The following is a 19,046-nucleotide window of genomic DNA, read 5'->3' as shown; positions in this document are numbered from 1 at the left end:
AAATGCAGATCTCTGCAGAGTTGGCACTTGTGCTACCCTGTCAGCAGTCAGGAGCTTAGGGGTCCATCTCTCCCACTTTTGCAGGTGGTCACAGAGTACTAGCAAAACTCCAAGATGCCATCAGTTGTTTCCATTCCTTTTGCCTTTTCCTGACCATAGTGGGCAGATGTACTGTTCACTGCTGGATATTAAAGTAAGAAGTTGGAGCTTAATTCCAGGGACAACTTCTAGTCCTATTTTAGTATCCTAGCCACAAAAATATTCAATAGGAAGCAACATAGAAAAATGAAAAAGCCAGGGAGATTTCTGATTAGCCTGAACCATAGGTAACAACCAGGCTCTGTATATAATATCTGGAAAAAAAAAAAAAAGGAAGCTATAAAGCAAAAACCTGGCTGAGATAAAGAATGTTCATGATCTTCTTTGTGCAGGCCGAAAACAAGTTTATTTCTTGTTCTTCGGTAGTTCTGCGGAAGACTTTCTTTTAGGTTTTGCCATAGATCCTGGCACTCACCTGAGAGACAGAGAGAGAGAAAGTGAGAAATCCCCCAGGAGGGATGGCCATGCCATAATCCCTTCTCCTCCATTCTCCTTGTGGGGATTTTGGGCACATTACGCACACAAGCCCAGCATGATTTTCAGGACACCAGGTCTGGGACTCAAGTTGCAGTTGGCCATGTGGGAGTCCAGCACCTTAACCACCATGCCACCCACTGGAACCTCTGCAGAAGATTTTAAATGCAGATCTCTGCAGAGTTGGCACTTGTGCTACCCTGTCAGCAGTCAGGAGCTTAGGGGTCCATCTCTCCCACTTTTACCTGTTTAACCACACATACCTCTGTCAACCTGAGTTATCTCTCCTCCTAAAAAAGAAAAGGAAAAAAAAATGGAGCTATGATATTTTCCCTACCTACCTTCCTGTTATAAGGATGAAATAAAATTACATCATGAGAAAGCTCTCTACAAATTCTACTTAAGTAAAGTTAATGTTACATCTGCCCTAATGCAGTCCCCCAGACTGGTTGTGATCCTATACAATGAGGACTATTGTTAAACAATTGTTTGCATTGAGAAAAACCATGAGTACCTTTTCTAAACAAAACTGAAATATGCATACGGTACATATCTTAGGAACAGCTAGAATTGTAGCACACTACAATTTAAGTAAAGTATGGATCTCTTGCTCAAAATTTCGGAGCGTTACTACGTCTGGTACCTACTCATATGTCTCTGTGTGTAAATAAACCTACCTTTCAGATGATGGTGACAAACAGAGGCTTCGCCGATTCTGAGTTATATGCTCTTCCTTTACGATTGAACTGTTCTTATTTTCTAAAGATTGTTAGAAAGTAAATGAAAGCCCCCACATAGACTGTGATGTCCTCTTAGCATAGTGACCCAGGAAGGCTGCCCAGCAGGCCCGACTGCAGAGCAGTGGTGCAGCACCCATGCAGGAACGCCTGCTGGACTTCAGGGAATGGGGTTTTTTCCTCCCCTCCCCCCTTTTTTGTTTAACTCAAGGAAGAGTATAAAGGACAATAAAATCCAGCTTCCTTATTGGCAGGTTTTGACCCAGATTTGTAAAAAGTGAGTCACCAATTGGAGTTGCCAGTAACAAATGTGGAGTTTTTATACTGATAAAGCAGGATTGCCCGCCTATTGGGTTTGTAGAGGTGGAGTAGGAAGTCAAAGGAACCGTGTGTTAGAAAAAACACACAGGAAATAGGTATTACAGCATGAATTTCATAAGTCTGGAGAATTGTGACAATTTTCATGTTTCAGCAATATTTCCATCGAAATCATTTTGACTACACATGAGACGTGCATCTACTGTATGAGACAAGTCCATGACGAAAGCAGTAATACTAATTGCGGGATTACAGCTTGTGTTTCAGTTCCCACACATGCCCCAAAGTTTTCTAATTCTCATATTATGTTTTCTCATAACCAGATAAAATATGCCACCCTGTGTTAATTTTAGATTCTTCCATGGCCTTTACCCAGCTACTTTTATTCCTCCATGAAACACTTAAAAGGAAGCTATATTAGAAACATCCCGAGATTAAAATCACTGTTCCATATATAGAACTTTTAAAACCTAGTGCTGGAAATTAAGCTGAGTGACACATCACCCCATCCATTCTATTCTGTGCAGTTCAAATGACATTGTAGTCATGAATTACTAATGCTGAGCAGAAGGGAAGGAAGGAAGGACCATGAAGAAACTCCGAACTTACAGTATTTGACGACAGTTGTCATGAGCATTCCTGGTCATGCAAAGAACCCAGAGAATGGACTTGAAGCCAATTCTGTTTCTAATATCTAAGTCCTTAAGGACCTAACAGAGCATGTGGAAGCATCCTCAAAATGAAAGTAGGAAAAATGAGGTGTCAAAAGTATGAGTCCTTTAACAAGAGTAGTTAAACTGAACTGGGAACCTTACAGAAAGGCTGCTTATCCCAAACTATCAACAGCAGAACTGAGTTTTTCTAGTACGTGTTTGTCATAGGTGATGAGGCACTGTGAATTTTAAGTAGGTGTGAAAGAATTGTTACCTCTTATGACTGATACGAACTTGATGTTCTGTCTTAGTACTAAATTTTTTCTTTTCATCGGTCTTCTTGCATTTCTTTTCAATTGTGGAAAACAAAAGACAATTATAGAACAATAAAAATGGACACCAACATCCTTAAGAATTTCTTTCAGTGTGCCTTATGAAATGAACTATTATAATTTCAAACATGTTATAATTCACATTTTTGGCAATTTCTCTTTTAATGCATTAAATTAATATTTGTTGGACCAACTATTATGCTATCTCTCTCTCTCTCTCTCTCTTCCTTTGAAAACCACAGATTTGGTTATAAGCTTTGGGTTACAGATCTGTCTACTTAACAAAGAAAACACACTTTGAAACTTTCTGTCCAATGAGAATGCCTCTTCTAGTTCAGCTAAACTACCCTGACCTACAACTCACATCTAAGCTCCTTTCTCTGATTCTGTAAAGTTTAAACTTTAATTGTCAAATATCTCTTATTTTTTCATTTATAATTTTAAAATATAGTCTCTGAAAGAAGAGTACTTTAGAAATGAAATAATTTTTGACAAAGTTCATCATATGCTTCACATTATTTTGAAGTTTTCTTCATTCATTATAGCCTTTTTGTTTGTCGAACATATTCTCAAACCTTGTAACATTACATCAGTTTAAAAACTTCTTGCAGCTTATATAAAATGCTATGACATTAGCATTTCTTTTTTTTTTCTTTTTTTTGAGAGGTTTTTGTCATAGGGCTCATGCGCTCTCCAGACAGACAGAGAGAAACATAGAGACAGAAAGCGAGAAATCACCCCCCAGGGGGGATGGCCACACCGCAATCCCTTCTCCTCCATTCTCCTCTCGGGATCTTGGGCACGCACGCACACGCGCCTGGCATGGGTTTTAAGCCACTGGGTCTGGGACATGAACCGCGGTCGACCACGTGGGAGTCCAGCAACATAGCCATTACGCTAACCTCTGGTCCCGACATTAGCATTTCTGTACATAGTAGGTTTAGCTTCAGTGACCCTCTCTACTGATTAAAGGAGGTATTCTCAGAGAAAAAGCAATTCAAACAGTAGACAACTTTCTCAGTAAATCTCTGTTATTCAGTTTACTGGATCAGAAATCAAAGGTACGTTTACATAATGCTCTTTGTTGAAGATAATGAATATAGTAATATCCTTGATATGATTATTACATGGTGCATGCATGCTTTGAAAACCCATACTGTACCCCCACAAAGGTGTACAACAATTAAATGTAAAAAAAAAAATACAAAAAGTAAAAAAAAAAATTAAATTAAATCATAATTTTAAAACCAGAGTCTTAAGGCATGAAGCAGCTTAGTATAGGTGAAGAGCATAGGCACTGGCCCAGACATACCCAGGCTTCAATGCCGCTCAGGTCTGTCTGTAGCCCTGCGTATCTTAGAGTGAATTATTTAACCTCAGTTGCCTCATCTGTAGAATAGGATGATACACCCGTCTCATAAGAAAGAATATAAGAAGCATCAAATGAGACAATGCCTATAAAGTGGCCTCACACACTCTCTGGTGCATGGCAAGGGCTATATAAAAGTATCCAGAAACAAAGAAATAATATTGGGTCATCGGGAAAGTCATGGTGCATTTTTGCATTAAAAGAACACATCGAAAACTACATCATGACTTTCCCAATGACCTAATAAACTCCTGTCCACATCATCTTCTTCTTTTTTAATAGAAACTTAGGAAAAGAGAGTTCTGGAGCTGGCTTCATGAGTAAGGTGTCTTTTTTTGTCATTTATTTTATTATGTAATTTCTTCTTTATATGTAATTTCGGGGTACAATGAGGTGTCTCTTCTGGAAGGTGGCATCCAGGCAAAAGAGGACAGAATCGGAAGCATTCCCATTGCCATAGTTTATTATGTGACATTCTGCTTCTGGGTTCCTCAATTTTATTTTCGACTATACAAAAATTCTGACCTATCCGACTATTTCTTGGAGACTTGTAAAATAGTTCATCATACCCAGATTACCTGCACAGGTCTTACAGATGGCAAATGTGTACATCTGAATTAACTTTACCTTGCCACAAAACTCAGTGCTTGTTCCCGGTTGCTCTGAGTTCAGTGAAAGCAAAATTATTTTCAAGCATTCAGCAGGTAGCATAGTGGTTAAGGTGCTGAACTACCACATGGCCAACCACAGTCCGAGTCCCAGACCAGGCAGCTTGAAAAAATGACACCAGGCACATACGCATGCTTGCCCAAAATCCTGAGAGAAGGGATTATAGTGTGGTCATCCCTCTGGGGGTGATTTCTCACTTTCCCTCTCTCTGTCTGTCTGTGGCAAGTGAACAGACCCTCTGGCAAAAACGCTTTAAAAAATTTGGTATTTTTAGGGGCCAGCAGGTCGCTTGGTGATTAAAGGCACTGGACTCCCATATGGGCAACCTTGGTTCGAGTCCTGGACCTGACAGCTTGTTTTTTTACTTACTCTCCTCTCTCTTTCACTCTCTTTCACTCCCACTCTGTCCCTCTCTGGTCAAATTAAAATAAATAAATAAATAAATTTAAATAAAATAATTCTTTAAAAAATTTTTAATTAAAAACCCTTTTAAAAATAAAAGCCAAACACGGCTTACAGTTGCAGCTAACTTTGAAAGAAAAGCAGTGCTAAAGCTGACAGGCAAGCAGTAGAAAGCTTCATGGGAACCCCTTGTTTCTCACCTGTGATAAACTTCCTTGAAGCATCTGAGCCCAAGTTTCCTGGTCCAGCGTAGGGAGTCGGAGTCCTGTTTGATGATCCTTACTGTCCTTCAGTTGCCACCAGCTAACAGTTCCTTTTACTTTTTCATCCATGAGCTTCTCTTCTAACTATTTCCATGACTCTTAAGTGGTGGGTTCAGTTATTAAAGGAAACACTGGGTCATCAGAAAAGTCTTGACATTTTTCTGGGTTTTATCTACGCAAAAACTGTGGCATGATTTTTCTGACAACCCAGTAGCTCCCTAATTTTTTTTTTATTTCCTACTCCTTACAAAGATTAATAATCGAAATAAGGAAAGTGATAATGGAGCTCCCTTTTATACTCTTCGCCATTGGTTATTTGCCTTTGTGTGAGCATTTCCTTACAAAAGAGAATAACATGTATTTGATCTTCAAGTATCGTGTCTTAACCATCTCTGTCTCCCTTACAACAGACATGTGGACACTGTCTTGATAATCACTTGGCAAATGTCTGCTGGATTGAATGAAAAGTGCCACATTATGCAAACACTTTCATTACCAATCATTTCAATACTACCCAGAGAATATATAGGTGGATATAATTAAGCTGATTCTTTTAACACTCAGAAGAGAAAGCATTGTATCGTACTCACTATACCACAGAGAACACTACAGACAATTTGGAGTCATCAATTTGCTGGTTAAAAAAAGAAATTAGAAGCATGTTTTTTCAGTCTTTCTAATCTGTAGATTAAAGACAGAAATACCTTAATTCATTAGCTGAAATAAGAGAATACAAGTAAAGTGCCTCGCGCATGACTTGGCAGTTCAGAAAACATCAGAAGTCTTCCCAGCGACCACGCCTCTTACAGAGTGTGTTCACCACTTTGGAAAGTTCGTGGTCTCACTGTGGCCTATACATTACTTTAGACTGTTAAGGGACCCGATCATTACACTTCAGCTAGGACACTGCACTGGGCAGCACAGCTCTAAAGCTCACGACTAGTTGTGTCCTAGAACATAGGCTACAGAGAATTATAAGTAACTGGATCATTTTTTTTCTTTTTCTTTTCTTTTTTTTTTTTTTTTTGTAATTTTAGGTATGAAAAACTAGTTTCAGTTTTTTCATATAGAGTATGCATTACTTTGTAATGTAAGGTTGGGTTGAATTTAGGAATGCTCAATGATATGTTTCATATCGCTAATTTTTTTCTTTAAAAGAAGACAGCGTGAGTCTTTAAACTGTCCAAATTTTCATTGTATTGCTTTTTAGACATCACGGTTGGAAAAGTGTTTTCAAGTTTGTGCACACTAACCAATGCTTCTTCAGAGGCTAAATTATCAAATGGCGCTAAAATGGAGTGAGACAGTGTTACTGTATTAATTTATAAGTGATAGCTTTGTTTTCTAGATTAGGCATTGACAGAACTAGGAAAGTAAGTCACTCACAGTTAAACACACAGGCATGTCACTCTTAGTGAGCTTTGCGGCCTCGTGGCCTCATTTAAGGACCATTCGGGGCTGTATACCACATTCTTTGCATGTAGAAGAAATGGTTCAGCTGAACTTCGTCTTATATTTACAGCCCAATATACCCATTACAGAGCCCAACAGCAGTCAGAGCTCCCGCTCTCAAATGGCATCCATGTTCTCAGCCACCCAAACAAAAGGGCGGGTCTCAGCCTCACCTGTTCCTCTCATTGATGTGGAACTGACCACCTCGTAGGGTGGGACGTGCAGTCCCACAGCTCAGCTTCAGGTCTGTAATTGTTACGGCAGCAGCATGAGATAAATAAGCCTGAAACCCTCATATGAGTCGGATGTCATAGGCCCCGGTCTCCTGAGGACCTGCTTTCCTGTTATTTTTCCATTCTTGCTGGGGCTCAGCAAAGAAAGCTTTCTGGTAACCACCACCCATGCAATACTCTCTTTGCTGCATGAATGGAATAGCTGAATCATTTCAACCCTCAGAAGTCGCTTAGGGATGTTCAAGTAGTTCGTTGTCTGCTAGCTAAACTTTCTTTTTCTTTTGCAGATGGCTAGCACCTTGGTTGTGGCTGACTCTAGAATTTCTGGAATCTACAGTTGTGTGGCTTCCAATAAAGTAGGGACTGTGGAAAGAAACATAAGCTTTTATATCACAGGTAAGCCACTCATCCTGTAGCCACAAACACAGACTGGTGACCTCAGTCTCTCTTGTTTGCTTTTAGTGCACTTATAGATCAAGTGATTTTAAAAAGTGCCATAGAATTGTCAAGCTTTGAGTACCTTCATCCTTGCTCTCAGGAGTAGAATTCTACAACATCATTGGATCTCCTAAAGAGTTATTTCCCTGAATTCTTGTAGAGTTGTTTGTATGTGTCTCCTTTCCTGTCTGGATTGTGAATTTGGGATCGTGTGTGTTCATTTTCGAGCTTCCTCTGTTACCTAGCACTTGGTTCAATAACCACCAGGAAACCAATTATAATATATTCATTTTTTAAAGAATTATCTATTTTAATTTTATTTATTCTATTTATCTATTTATTGACTCATTTTATTTTAATTTGACCAGAGGGAAACACACATACACACACACACACACACACACACACACACACAAAGAGAGAGAGAGAGAGAAAGAGAGAAAGCAAACCATCAGGTCCAGGACTTGAACTGTGGTTGGCCATGTGGGAGTGTCCAGCACCATTACTACCATGCCACCTGCTGGTCCCAATTATAGTATCTCTTGCTTAACAAGTTTGCAAAAGTTTAATGAGAACGAACTATTGCACGATACAGCTCCACCCTGTAGTAGTTCTATAACAACCAAAGAAACCCATTATGATAGACTGAGTTGTCGGAAAAGTCATGACATATTTTTTTCTACACAAAATGTGTCTTGACTTTTCTGACAACCCAATATATAGTAATAAGACATTTTTTTCTTTCTTTTTTACCTTTTAATTTTCCAGAGGGTACTTGCACTCACTGCAGAGAGACGAAAGAGAGAGAATGGGAAAACAAGAAAGCACCCAGCCCTCATGGGGCGTGGCCACACCATTATTTCTTCTCCTCCATTTCTCCCTCCTTTTGGGATTCTGGGCATGAACATACATGCACAGCATGTTTCTCAAGCTGCCGTTTCTGGGATTTGAACTATAAGTTTGTCCATCTAGAATCTAGCTACTTTAACCTCTAGGCTTCCACATGGATTTTTTTTTTTCTTCCACCATGAAGCTAATTGTTTCACAACTTATTTTAGATTTTTTGGAGAATGAGGTTCTCCGACAGGAATATGAAACTGAGCTTTGTTAAAAATAGTTCATGGGCTTTTTTTTTTTTCTTTAATGGCATTTAAGAATTTGTAGCCTTAAATATGATGGTCTCTGCAAATCTTAAAACCTCCAAGGTACACAAATGGCACTCCCTATGTCCCTTCCTGGGTACAGGAAGGAAGTAAGTAGCTCAAAGTATAAAAACAATTGCCTGGCTCCACACTCTCCCAATTTCTGAGGAAGTCTGGGCAGTCTGCCAGCTCTTCTGGAAACTTCGCGCTGCATGAGGTGGGTTGAAGAAATTGCCTAGAGGTCTCCAGAAAGAAATCAGTAGGCCCAATTCCATGAGATATACAGGTTGTCAGATTATAGGAGCTTTTTGCAAGTTAGTCAAGCCCCAGAGAAGCCATGCCTTTGGAGGAACTCTTGAGTAGATTCTCCCAGAAAGCCAGAGCTTAGGGGACTCTGGATGCTATCGGCATTATAGTTCCCACGTTTTCCAGGAAAAGGGATTTGGAGAAGGGACAAGGTACACAGCAGAGCCTCTCGCTACTACATCAGTCCCTGTCTCCTGGGTTCAAGAAGAGAAAGGGAAATCTTCTTTGTATCCCTTCCAAGTAAGGAAAGGCCTTTATTCAGAGGATTCAGACAGACATTTTTCACAGACCGGTTCTCGAGTAATTCTGAGCTGATTTGGCCTCTGTAAATACGAAGATTTATACTGTCCTTTATTCTTGGACAGAAATAACTTACTGTTCAAATCCAGTCACTCTATGTCTGATTTAGAATACAAAAGATTGAGTAATTCCTGTTCTCTTTTGAACATTCAACAAGTTTGCAACAGTTTAATGAGCATTAATTATTTCACAATACAGCTCAACTCTGTACAGAAGCTCTGTCTTTCTAGGAAGACAGTTTTAACCTGGAAGGAACAATGAAGAAATACTTACATGTGTATATCCTAGTATCAAAATATATGTGCAAAAGTAATGTGATAGATGACTTTATTCTGTAATGCACTTGCTATGCTATCCACTAGGTATATAACATAAGCCACATAAAATTTTAAATTTTCTGGTAACCACCTTTTTCTTTTTTTGAGAGAGAGAGAGATTTTTGCTATAGGGTATGTTCACTCACCAGAGAAACAGAGACACAGAAAGTAATGGCATTTAAGAATTTGTAGCCTTAAATATGATGGTCTCTGCAAATCTTAAAACCTCCAAGGTACACAAATGGCACTCCCTATGTCCCTTCCTGGGTACAGGAAGGAAGTAAGTAGCTCAAAGTATAAAAACAATTGCCTGGCTCCACACTCTCCCAATTTCTGAGGAAGTCTGGGCAGTCTGCCAGCTCTTCTGGAAACTTCGCGCTGCATGAGGTGGGTTGAAGAAATTGCCTAGAGGTCTCCAGAAAGAAATCAGTAGGCCCAATTCCATGAGATATACAGGTTGTCAGATTATAGGAGCTTTTTGCAAGTTAGTCAAGCCCCAGAGAAGCCATGCCTTTGGAGGAACTCTTGAGTAGATTCTCCCAGAAAGCCAGAGCTTAGGGGACTCTGGATGCTATCGGCATTATAGTTCCCACGTTTTCCAGGAAAAGGGATTTGGAGAAGGGACAAGGTACACAGCAGAGCCTCTCGCTACTACATCAGTCCCTGTCTCCTGGGTTCAAGAAGAGAAAGGGAAATCTTCTTTGTATCCCTTCCAAGTAAGGAAAGGCCTTTATTCAGAGGATTCAGACAGACATTTTTCACAGACCGGTTCTCGAGTAATTCTGAGCTGATTTGGCCTCTGTAAATACGAAGATTTATACTGTCCTTTATTCTTGGACAGAAATAACTTACTGTTCAAATCCAGTCACTCTATGTCTGATTTAGAATACAAAAGATTGAGTAATTCCTGTTCTCTTTTGAACATTCAACAAGTTTGCAACAGTTTAATGAGCATTAATTATTTCACAATACAGCTCAACTCTGTACAGAAGCTCTGTCTTTCTAGGAAGACAGTTTTAACCTGGAAGGAACAATGAAGAAATACTTACATGTGTATATCCTAGTATCAAAATATATGTGCAAAAGTAATGTGATAGATGACTTTATTCTGTAATGCACTTGCTATGCTATCCACTAGGTATATAACATAAGCCACATAAAATTTTAAATTTTCTGGTAACCACCTTTTTCTTTTTTTGAGAGAGAGAGAGATTTTTGCTATAGGGTATGTTCACTCACCAGAGAAACAGAGACACAGAAAGCAAGAAGTCATCCCCCAGAGGGGATGGCCACCTTGCAATTCCTTCTTCATTCTTCTCTTGTGATTTTTGGTTCATGCACGTGCCCAGTGTGAGTTTTAAGCCACCAGGTCCAGGTCTCAAACCACTGTCGACTGCATGGGAGTCCAGTGATGTAGCCATTATGCCATCTGCTGGTCCCAGTAACCACATTTTTTTTTTTTTTGAGAGATTTTTTCTGTATAGCTCACCAGACAGAGAGAGACATAGAGACCGAAAGCAAGAAATCACCCCCCAGGGGGGATGGTCACGCCGCAATCCCTTCTCCTCCATTCTCCTCTCGGGATCTTGGGCACGCAGGCACAGGCGCCCGGCGTGAGTTTTAAGCCACCGGGTCTGGGACTCGAACTGTGGTCAACTACGTGGGAGTCCAGCGACATAGCCATTATGCTAACTGCTGGTTCCCACCAGTAACCACATTTTTTAAAAAGTAAAAAAAGAAGTGGGATTAATTCTATTTGACCCAGTATATATCTATAAAGTATTATAATTTCAACATGTAATCAATCTCTTCTAAAAATGACAATGCTTCAGTTTCAATTTAAACAAATTTAAGTAAGATAAACTGAATACAATTCTATTGTTTAGTCATACTAGTCACATATCAAGTGCTCAAAAGTCATATGTGGGTTCCATGCCAGGCAGTGCAGCTCTGAGTCTCTGAGAAGGAAGCAGGACACGAGGTGGTCCTGGGAGTGATGTGGGCTCCACGCCAGACAGCGCAGCTCTGAGTCTCTGAGAAGGAAGCAGTACATGAGGTGGTTCTGGGAGTGTAGAGCAGAGTTTGAATAAGCATCAGAGCAAAGGCATGAGTGGAGGCACACAAACCCTAGTCTAACCACCAATACGCTCCAAATTGAGCAGAGAGACCATTAAATCAGTTTCAGACTTCTAGGGACGCATATGTAATCCCTCCAGGATGACCTGAAAAACCAGGATGAACTTAGAATTCGGGGGCTACTCAGAGCTCCAGAGCAGGGACGGCTAGTGCGCGAGGACTGGCTCTCCCATGGCCTCTTTCCTTCCCTTGCTGTGCCTGCACCGTTAGGGGTCGTATGCCCACATGTGTGGTCTCAGCACGCACATCCAGACTCTGCCTGTGTCCCTCACAGGGAGTCTGCCTTTAGCCCATTCGTGGGCAGACACAGAGGTGTGAGCACTGTGGGCTCAGGAGGCCAGACCTAAGGAAGAAGGAGGAGACCCAAGCTACACAGTAGACTCAGATCATCTTTACAGGAAACTCTGGGATCCCAGGGGCCTTAAGTGTAAAATAGGATATTCGACACGACACGATATTTTACATAACATTGTTACCAAGAGGGCCCCAGTGGATAAAGTTCATCACCTGCTGAGTTCAGGCAGAAATTCCCTCCTACCTCTCATCACACTGTAAAAACTATGGAGATTCAAATATTCTCTAGACCCCAAGGGTTATCTATTGAAAGGACCAATGAGAATTTAATTCAAATGTAGCTATTTGAAGGTCACAACAATTTTCCTCTAGAAATTGAAAATCTTTAGTTTTAAAATTGAACGTGAGTTCAGCTAATCATTTCCCCATTGTCTAGGATATATTTCTCTAAATTCTTTTCGAAAAGTCCTAAAAAGTTCTAGTGGTAACTGGTGAGAGTTGATTAACTTGTAGTCGTTATCCATTTTCAACTAGTAGTTATCTTTTTCATACTCAATCTTTGTCGTAAGAATTCTTTCCAGGGCCAGTCAGTGGCATAGTGGTTAAAGCAGCTGGATCGCATGTGGCTGACAGTGTGGTTCAAGTCCCGGACCCAGCGGCTTGAAGGACACACTGGGCATGTATGCATGTGTGCTCAAAATCCCAAGAGGAGAATAGAGGAGAAGGGGTTGTGACATGGTCACCCCCCAACCCCCCGGGAGTGATTTTTCCCACCCCACGGGAGTGATTTCTCCCACCCCCACACGCCCTCCTCACCCCTCCCCCTGCCCTATAGCAAAACTATTAGGTCGTCAGGAAAGGCATGTGTTTTCTGGTTTTCTATGCAAGAATGCATCATGACTTTCCTGATGACCCAATTAAAAATAAATAAGTAAATATGGTTTTTAGGAAAGAATTCTCACTAGAGATGAGACTAAGTACTCTTAGGAATGTTGCACCTTACATGCCTATTTTCCAAGAAAAAAAAAAGAAAAAGTAAAAAGAAAGTATATTGTCAGTGTTTGTACTTGATCCAGTAAGGGTACTTCTTCAAAAGTACCCGTCTCTCATTTTAATGCTCTAAAGCTTTAGGTTCGGATTTTTATTAATACTCATTTTCAATTATGTCATCCCTTCCGTAAAACACAATGATAACTTAGAGTTACTTCCCAAACTGATCAAAATTGGTCAACTGTGGCCATTAGAACTCTTCATTGCTTTGACTTTAAACGTTGGTGTTCTGTTTGTAGCATCTACTTGAAAGAGCAAAACTTTCTAGTAACCACTCACTTCCTTTTTAGAGACTATTTCCATTCTTTAGTGGAAGTACAGCCATCTTTATTTCCATGAGGCAGATGACCATCTCATTCACCCTTTTAAATAAAAAGTTTGCCAGAGTGCATGTGTACTCACTAGTGAGAGTGAAAGTGGGAAAGCACTCCCCAGGCGGGATGGCCTACACTGCAATCCCTTTTCATCCATTCGCCTCTTGGCATTTGGGGCATGCACGCATATGTGCCTGGTGTGTTTTCTAAGTACAGAACTTGAACCACACAGTTGGCCATATGGGATCCAGCCACCTTAACCCCACACCGCAGGCTGGCTCCATCCTTTTCATTTCTATGCTTATCTTCCTCATGAACTGAATCCACATGTCGGATTCAACAGAGTCAAAATGCCTGCCTCTAAATATGTACCTTTATAAATAGATTACTCTTTCACCGAACCCTAGGTTGGGTGTCTTATTTTGAACCAGAGTTGATTCTTTTCCATGACACCTCAGAAGACTTCACGAATGTGATGATGTGTTAGATGAATCATATTTGGTGATGATTATGCTGAATTTGTAACAGATACTTTAGTGTAGGAAGATTCCTTGCTTTCTTACTGAGGGTTAAAAAGCTCTTCCTTCTTGGGTTTGCTTTTGTACTTGGGCTCAGAAAAAAATCAACACGAATTAAGAGGAAAATCTCTCGGGGGTTTATGAAATAGTTGAGAACATTTTATTTATCCTGTTCCATGGATCAAAAGAGAATCCCAGAGAGGTTATACTGACAAATGGAGAATCATTTCGAAGAAGCTGTCTGATTAAACCAAATTGGCTTCAGCCTCTCAATAAGAAAGAGACCTCAAACTCAGCTCGGTGGTCTTCTTTTCCTGTGTGTGTGTGTCGCTGCTGTTTTGCTGGCACTCAGCACGACTATGGGTGTGTGAGCAATTACGGAGGCTGAGACAGGAACAGCACTGCCTTATCTCCCTGGTTTCCCAATGTCACTAAATGCATTTTATTTTGAGATTCCTGGTGGTGCTTGGCAAAGATAAACAAAATCTTCCATCAGGAAACCTGTGAGCTATTTCCACAGGAAGTTTCAAATCACTAAAGTAAATAGAAACTCTCTACATGATCTCAGTGGTGTTACTTGGACTCACTTGGGTCCTCACCACCGGGATGAGCCCTCCTAAATGGTACGTCTGTCGTCTCTGAAGAAAAGATTCGATGGCGGCTAGCGCACGGTGCCTCTGCTCCGGTGTCTGTGTGAAGGTCGATGACTGATGTTTTGCTCCTCATCCTTGGAAAATGTCCTCAATATAAAAAGATGCTGGATTACGGCAGCTATTTCTGAAACCTTATTGTTGTGCCCGCTGCTCCTGCATCTCTGGCACATGCTTAGGTTTTCAGGTTAAAAGCAGGAAAACCTCCACTGGTCTCCTCTCCTCAGCCACTGACAGCTTCTTACGCCGCCGTTACCCCCCGCTCCCAGGTTTCAAATGAATACTTTGGCATTTCTTCAGACGTGACACTTTATAATAAAGCCAAAGCCCAGAAAAATCAGAAAAACAAGCAAAGTGAGATTTAGGAAAGAGTTGATAATGATATCTAATTTTGGACTATTGTCCCCCTAAGGTTTAAAGGTTTCTTTATAGCTTTGTGTGCAGAGGATAATAATAATAATGGCATAACATAGTGCTTTTCATCTTCAAAGCACTTTGTAAAATGTTGGCCCAAATTCTTTGCTCAAATCTGGATACGCCACTGTTAATAAGCAATGGGAGGGTTCTGAGAGCAGGTCAGTTAAGGGCCTGTAACCAATGATTTTTGAAAGGTCCTCTGGTGAAATGGTCCCAAGTGACACTGAGGCGCTTTCATTCCAAAAGTTAAAGGTCTTCATTCCAAAAGTTAAAGTTCTAGGGTAGTAATGCCGAGGGGAGAGCTGTGTGGGGTGTTGCTAGAGGCACTTAGAGGATAGAAATGAAGGTTAGCCGGGACATGACAATGAGGAAAATGCTTTGTCATGACACGGTTACCTTCAGAACATGTTTAAAATGTTTTTGAGAGTAAATTTGTTTTTCTTTTTGTTTTTGTTTTAAATATTTGGGATCTGGCAACTCTTCCTGATTAGTTGTCAGTATTTTCAGAAGAGATCTTGGTTCTTTTATGTAAGTGGAACCATCATCATAAAAAGGGGGTCCGGGCCCTAACTCTCTTCTTGGGCCCGTGTGCCGGAGACCAGGAAGAGTCCTCTGGGATAGCGGCAGGAGGAGGCATCTGCGTCACAGTTGCTTCTCACTGGAAAAGTCGAGGACAGATGTGGTATTGATGGGCATGTGTGTCGGACTTCCTAGTCTCACTCGTCCCCAAGCTGTGGTGGATAAGTTTAACTATAAAGGTACTTTTGGGTTTTTTTAGTAGGAATAGCTCTTATATTACTGCATTATTTTGCCCACTTCAAACGTCCACTTATCAGTAGGAGTTCTGGCGTAGGTGATGAAGAAATGGGAAACAAGTTGATCATCCCACGTTGGAAAAACATTCTACTTTGACAAGCAAACGTGGGCAAAGGAGGGCAAAATACTGTTTTTTTAAAATTTTGTTTATTCATTCATTTTTTTAATTTGAACAGAGAGAGACACAGAGAAAAGTCCGGGCCCTAACTCTCTTCTTGGGCCCGTGTGCCGGAGACCAGGAAGAGTCCTCTGGGATAGCGGCAGGAGGAGGCATCTGCGTCACAGTTGCTTCTCACTGGAAAAGTCGAGGACAGATGTGGTATTGATGGGCATGTGTGTCGGACTTCCTAGTCTCACTCGTCCCCAAGCTGTGGTGGATAAGTTTAACTATAAAGGTACTTTTGGGTTTTTTTAGTAGGAATAGCTCTTATATTACTGCATTATTTTGCCCACTTCAAACGTCCACTTATCAGTAGGAGTTCTGGCGTAGGTGATGAAGAAATGGGAAACAAGTTGATCATCCCACGTTGGAAAAACATTCTACTTTGACAAGCAAACGTGGGCAAAGGAGGGCAAAATACTGTTTTTTTAAAATTTTGTTTATTCATTCATTTTTTTAATTTGAACAGAGAGAGACACAGAGAAAAAGAGGGAAAGTGAGAAAGCAAACCACCAGGCCCAGGACTTGAACCACGGTTGGTCATGTCCAGCGCCCTAGCCACCACACCACCTGCTGGTCCCCAAAAGTACTGTTTTAATAAGGGTCCTGTTTGCATTCCCTACCCCATTTTGAATGGAATGGATTTAGTTGCTCACACTACCTGCTATGTTTATTCAATTCCCCTACCACTATCAAAAATAATAAAAATTAAAATACCCTTTTTAATGCCAATGCAGACAGAATCCATGTAGGAACAATTCTTTGGCTCTCCAAATAGCTCATCAATGATCATGCGACACTGATTGCTTTCTGTGAAGTGAACTTCTTTATTCTTCCTTTATAGATGTACCCAATGGGTTTCACGTTAACTTGGAAAAGATGCCTACAGAAGGAGAGGACCTGAAACTGTCTTGCACAGTTAACAAGTTCTTGTACAGAGACATCGCGTGGGTTTTGCTGCGGACGGTTAATAACAGAACAATGCACCACAACATTAGCAAGCAGAAAATGGCTGTCACGAAAGAACACTCCCTCACTCTCCATCTTGTCATCAAGAACGTTTCCCTGGAAGATTCAGGCACCTATGCCTGCAGAGCCAGGAACGTATACACAGGGGAAGAAATCCTTCAGAAGAAAGAAGTTACAATTAGAGGTGAGCACTGCAACAAAAAGGCTGTTTTCTCTCGGATCTCCAAATTTAAAAGCACAAGGAATGATTGTACCACACAAAGTAATGTAAAACATTAAAGGACTCGTTAAAAAAAGTAACAGTTGTCTCATATCATCTTGATTTATTGTCACTGTTGCTAACTTTCAGGCTCAGAGGAGATGCTCCTCCCAAAATGAATTCGGAGATGATAGGAGTAATAATGAGAGCCCCAGGTCCCAGCTCTGGGCTCCCCGTTCAGGCGGAGGGGTCTGCTCTCTGGGGCCGGCCTGGTGCGCGTTTGGATTTGGAGGATCCCTGCACTGCATTCTCTGTTTTCGCTTTTGCTGTTTTCTCCTGCCTGATAAAACAACAACTTGGGACTGATCCTTTCCTTCCACTCTGATGCCAACCTCTTTTTATTTTTAAGTTTTGAAGCTGCACAAACTGAATAATTTAAACAGTTGCTGGTTTCTGCCAAAGATGGACATGAATAAGTTAATTTCCCCGCTCAGAATGAGGACAGTTGAATTTGAGACTCTGTCGGACTTCTGCCTGCTTTTATTTTGTACTATTTCATCTGCTCTTGATTTGTAAATAGCACCTGGATAGCACGTTATAATGCTTATTTATTTGAAATCGACTTTTATATATATATATATAGATATATATATTAAGCACATTAATCTTAAACTGGAGCTTCTAAAATGGGCCCCAGGGATGTGAGATGTGGGTGTAATACGGTGATGGTGAAGCTTTATCACAGCGTGAATCAGGACAGTCCATCCGAATCAACCCCACCTCCCTACGCTCGTGCAATTCCAGGCAGCTATGCGCTGAGGGCCACAGTAGAACAGCCAGCAAAGGGCTTCCTCCTTCCTGCCTGCGGGAGGACCAGGCAGCTGCTGAGAGCATTGAAGGGAAGGCGATCACGTCTTCATTGTAGACATTCTTGTCTCCTGATCATTCTTGCAAAGAAGGATGACACCCTTCTGATCATTCTTATCACATTAGAAGGATGACATCCAAAGGTGTGCCCCGATCAGTCTATCAAAGACATAAAGGCTGTTGGAGCCAAAAGTGTAATGCATCCTTCTAAACGGAAATTTAAAACTTGCCCATTCACAAAAGCCCACACTCCCCATCCGCACATGTTACTAGGACTTTTTATGGGGATTAGAAATGGCAAAAGCAGAATTCAAGGCCATTTGAAAATACACACCACTTTTAAATCAAGAAAGAGTATACTCTTGTTGTAAGTTTGCATTTGAGGAAAAGTTACTTTTTTTTTTTTAACTAATTTAACGTGCATTGTTCTGTTGTTTTCATTTATGATTGATCATTCTATGTGACTTGTGTGAACTATAGGGAGAAAAAAACAAAAACCAAAAAAACGTAATGTCCAAAATAGCCATGGCTGAAAAACACAGTGGCTGGGCAATTGGAGGTGACAATATGACAACTTTTCAAGCTTGGGAACTCACCAGACTGTTTCCTCCTTTAGGTAACAGACTCTGTCCCACGCTAAACTTGTCTTTCACGTGGGAATTGCTTTTGTCAAGTGTGAAAGAGTAAACAATAGCATTTCCCCAGAATGCCAGTTTTATGGAGCCGCAAATGCTCTGAAAACAATTCCTAACCTGGAAGTTGTCAGCCCAAAGGAAAGAATAATCAATTGTATCTTGAAATTTTACCTATGGCTCTTTGGCCTGGCGTCTTTGTTCATTATAAGTCAGCGTGTTCCTTCAGGAAACAATGCCTTAGTACCAGAGAACTTAGCTAAAAAGCCAGTAGAATGATTTAGGAACCATTTATGAAAAAATGGCAAATGGGACATGCAGAACCTATCATTTCCTTCCTTCATTGCAATTTGTTTGGGGAGGATGTTACTATTCACAGAAGATGATTTTAAGTACTTCCCAGAGATTGTTTTAGGAATTCCATAAATTAGTTGTTCATTGCATAACTAATCTTTCCAGAGAGTTTTTTTTTTTTTTTTTTTTTTTTTCAAAAATAAAACTCACATGGTTTTTTGTTCAT

At 40.7% G+C, this 19,046-nt stretch overlaps 1 protein-coding gene across 1 annotated transcript in view; it reads left to right on the top strand.

The window, feature by feature from the left end:
- FLT1 (fms related receptor tyrosine kinase 1) overlaps positions 1 to 19,046 on the top strand; it is a 178,965-nt gene that overhangs the window by 58,739 nt on the left and 101,180 nt on the right. The window contains exons 11-12 of the mRNA XM_014583107.2: positions 7,289 to 7,397; positions 16,704 to 17,012. Of these exons, the coding sequence (XP_014438593.1) occupies positions 7,289 to 7,397; positions 16,704 to 17,012 (418 nt within the window). The remainder of the gene's footprint in view (positions 1 to 7,288; positions 7,398 to 16,703; positions 17,013 to 19,046) is intronic.

The sequence above is a fragment of the Tupaia chinensis genome, unplaced genomic scaffold, assembly GCF_000334495.1.
Source record: "Tupaia chinensis unplaced genomic scaffold, TupChi_1.0 Scaffold144045_1, whole genome shotgun sequence".
In the NCBI taxonomy this organism is placed as follows: Eukaryota; Metazoa; Chordata; class Mammalia; order Scandentia; family Tupaiidae; genus Tupaia; species Tupaia belangeri.
The sequence above is the reverse complement of the archived record's forward strand: the minus strand, read 5'-3'. Positions and strand labels throughout refer to the sequence as shown.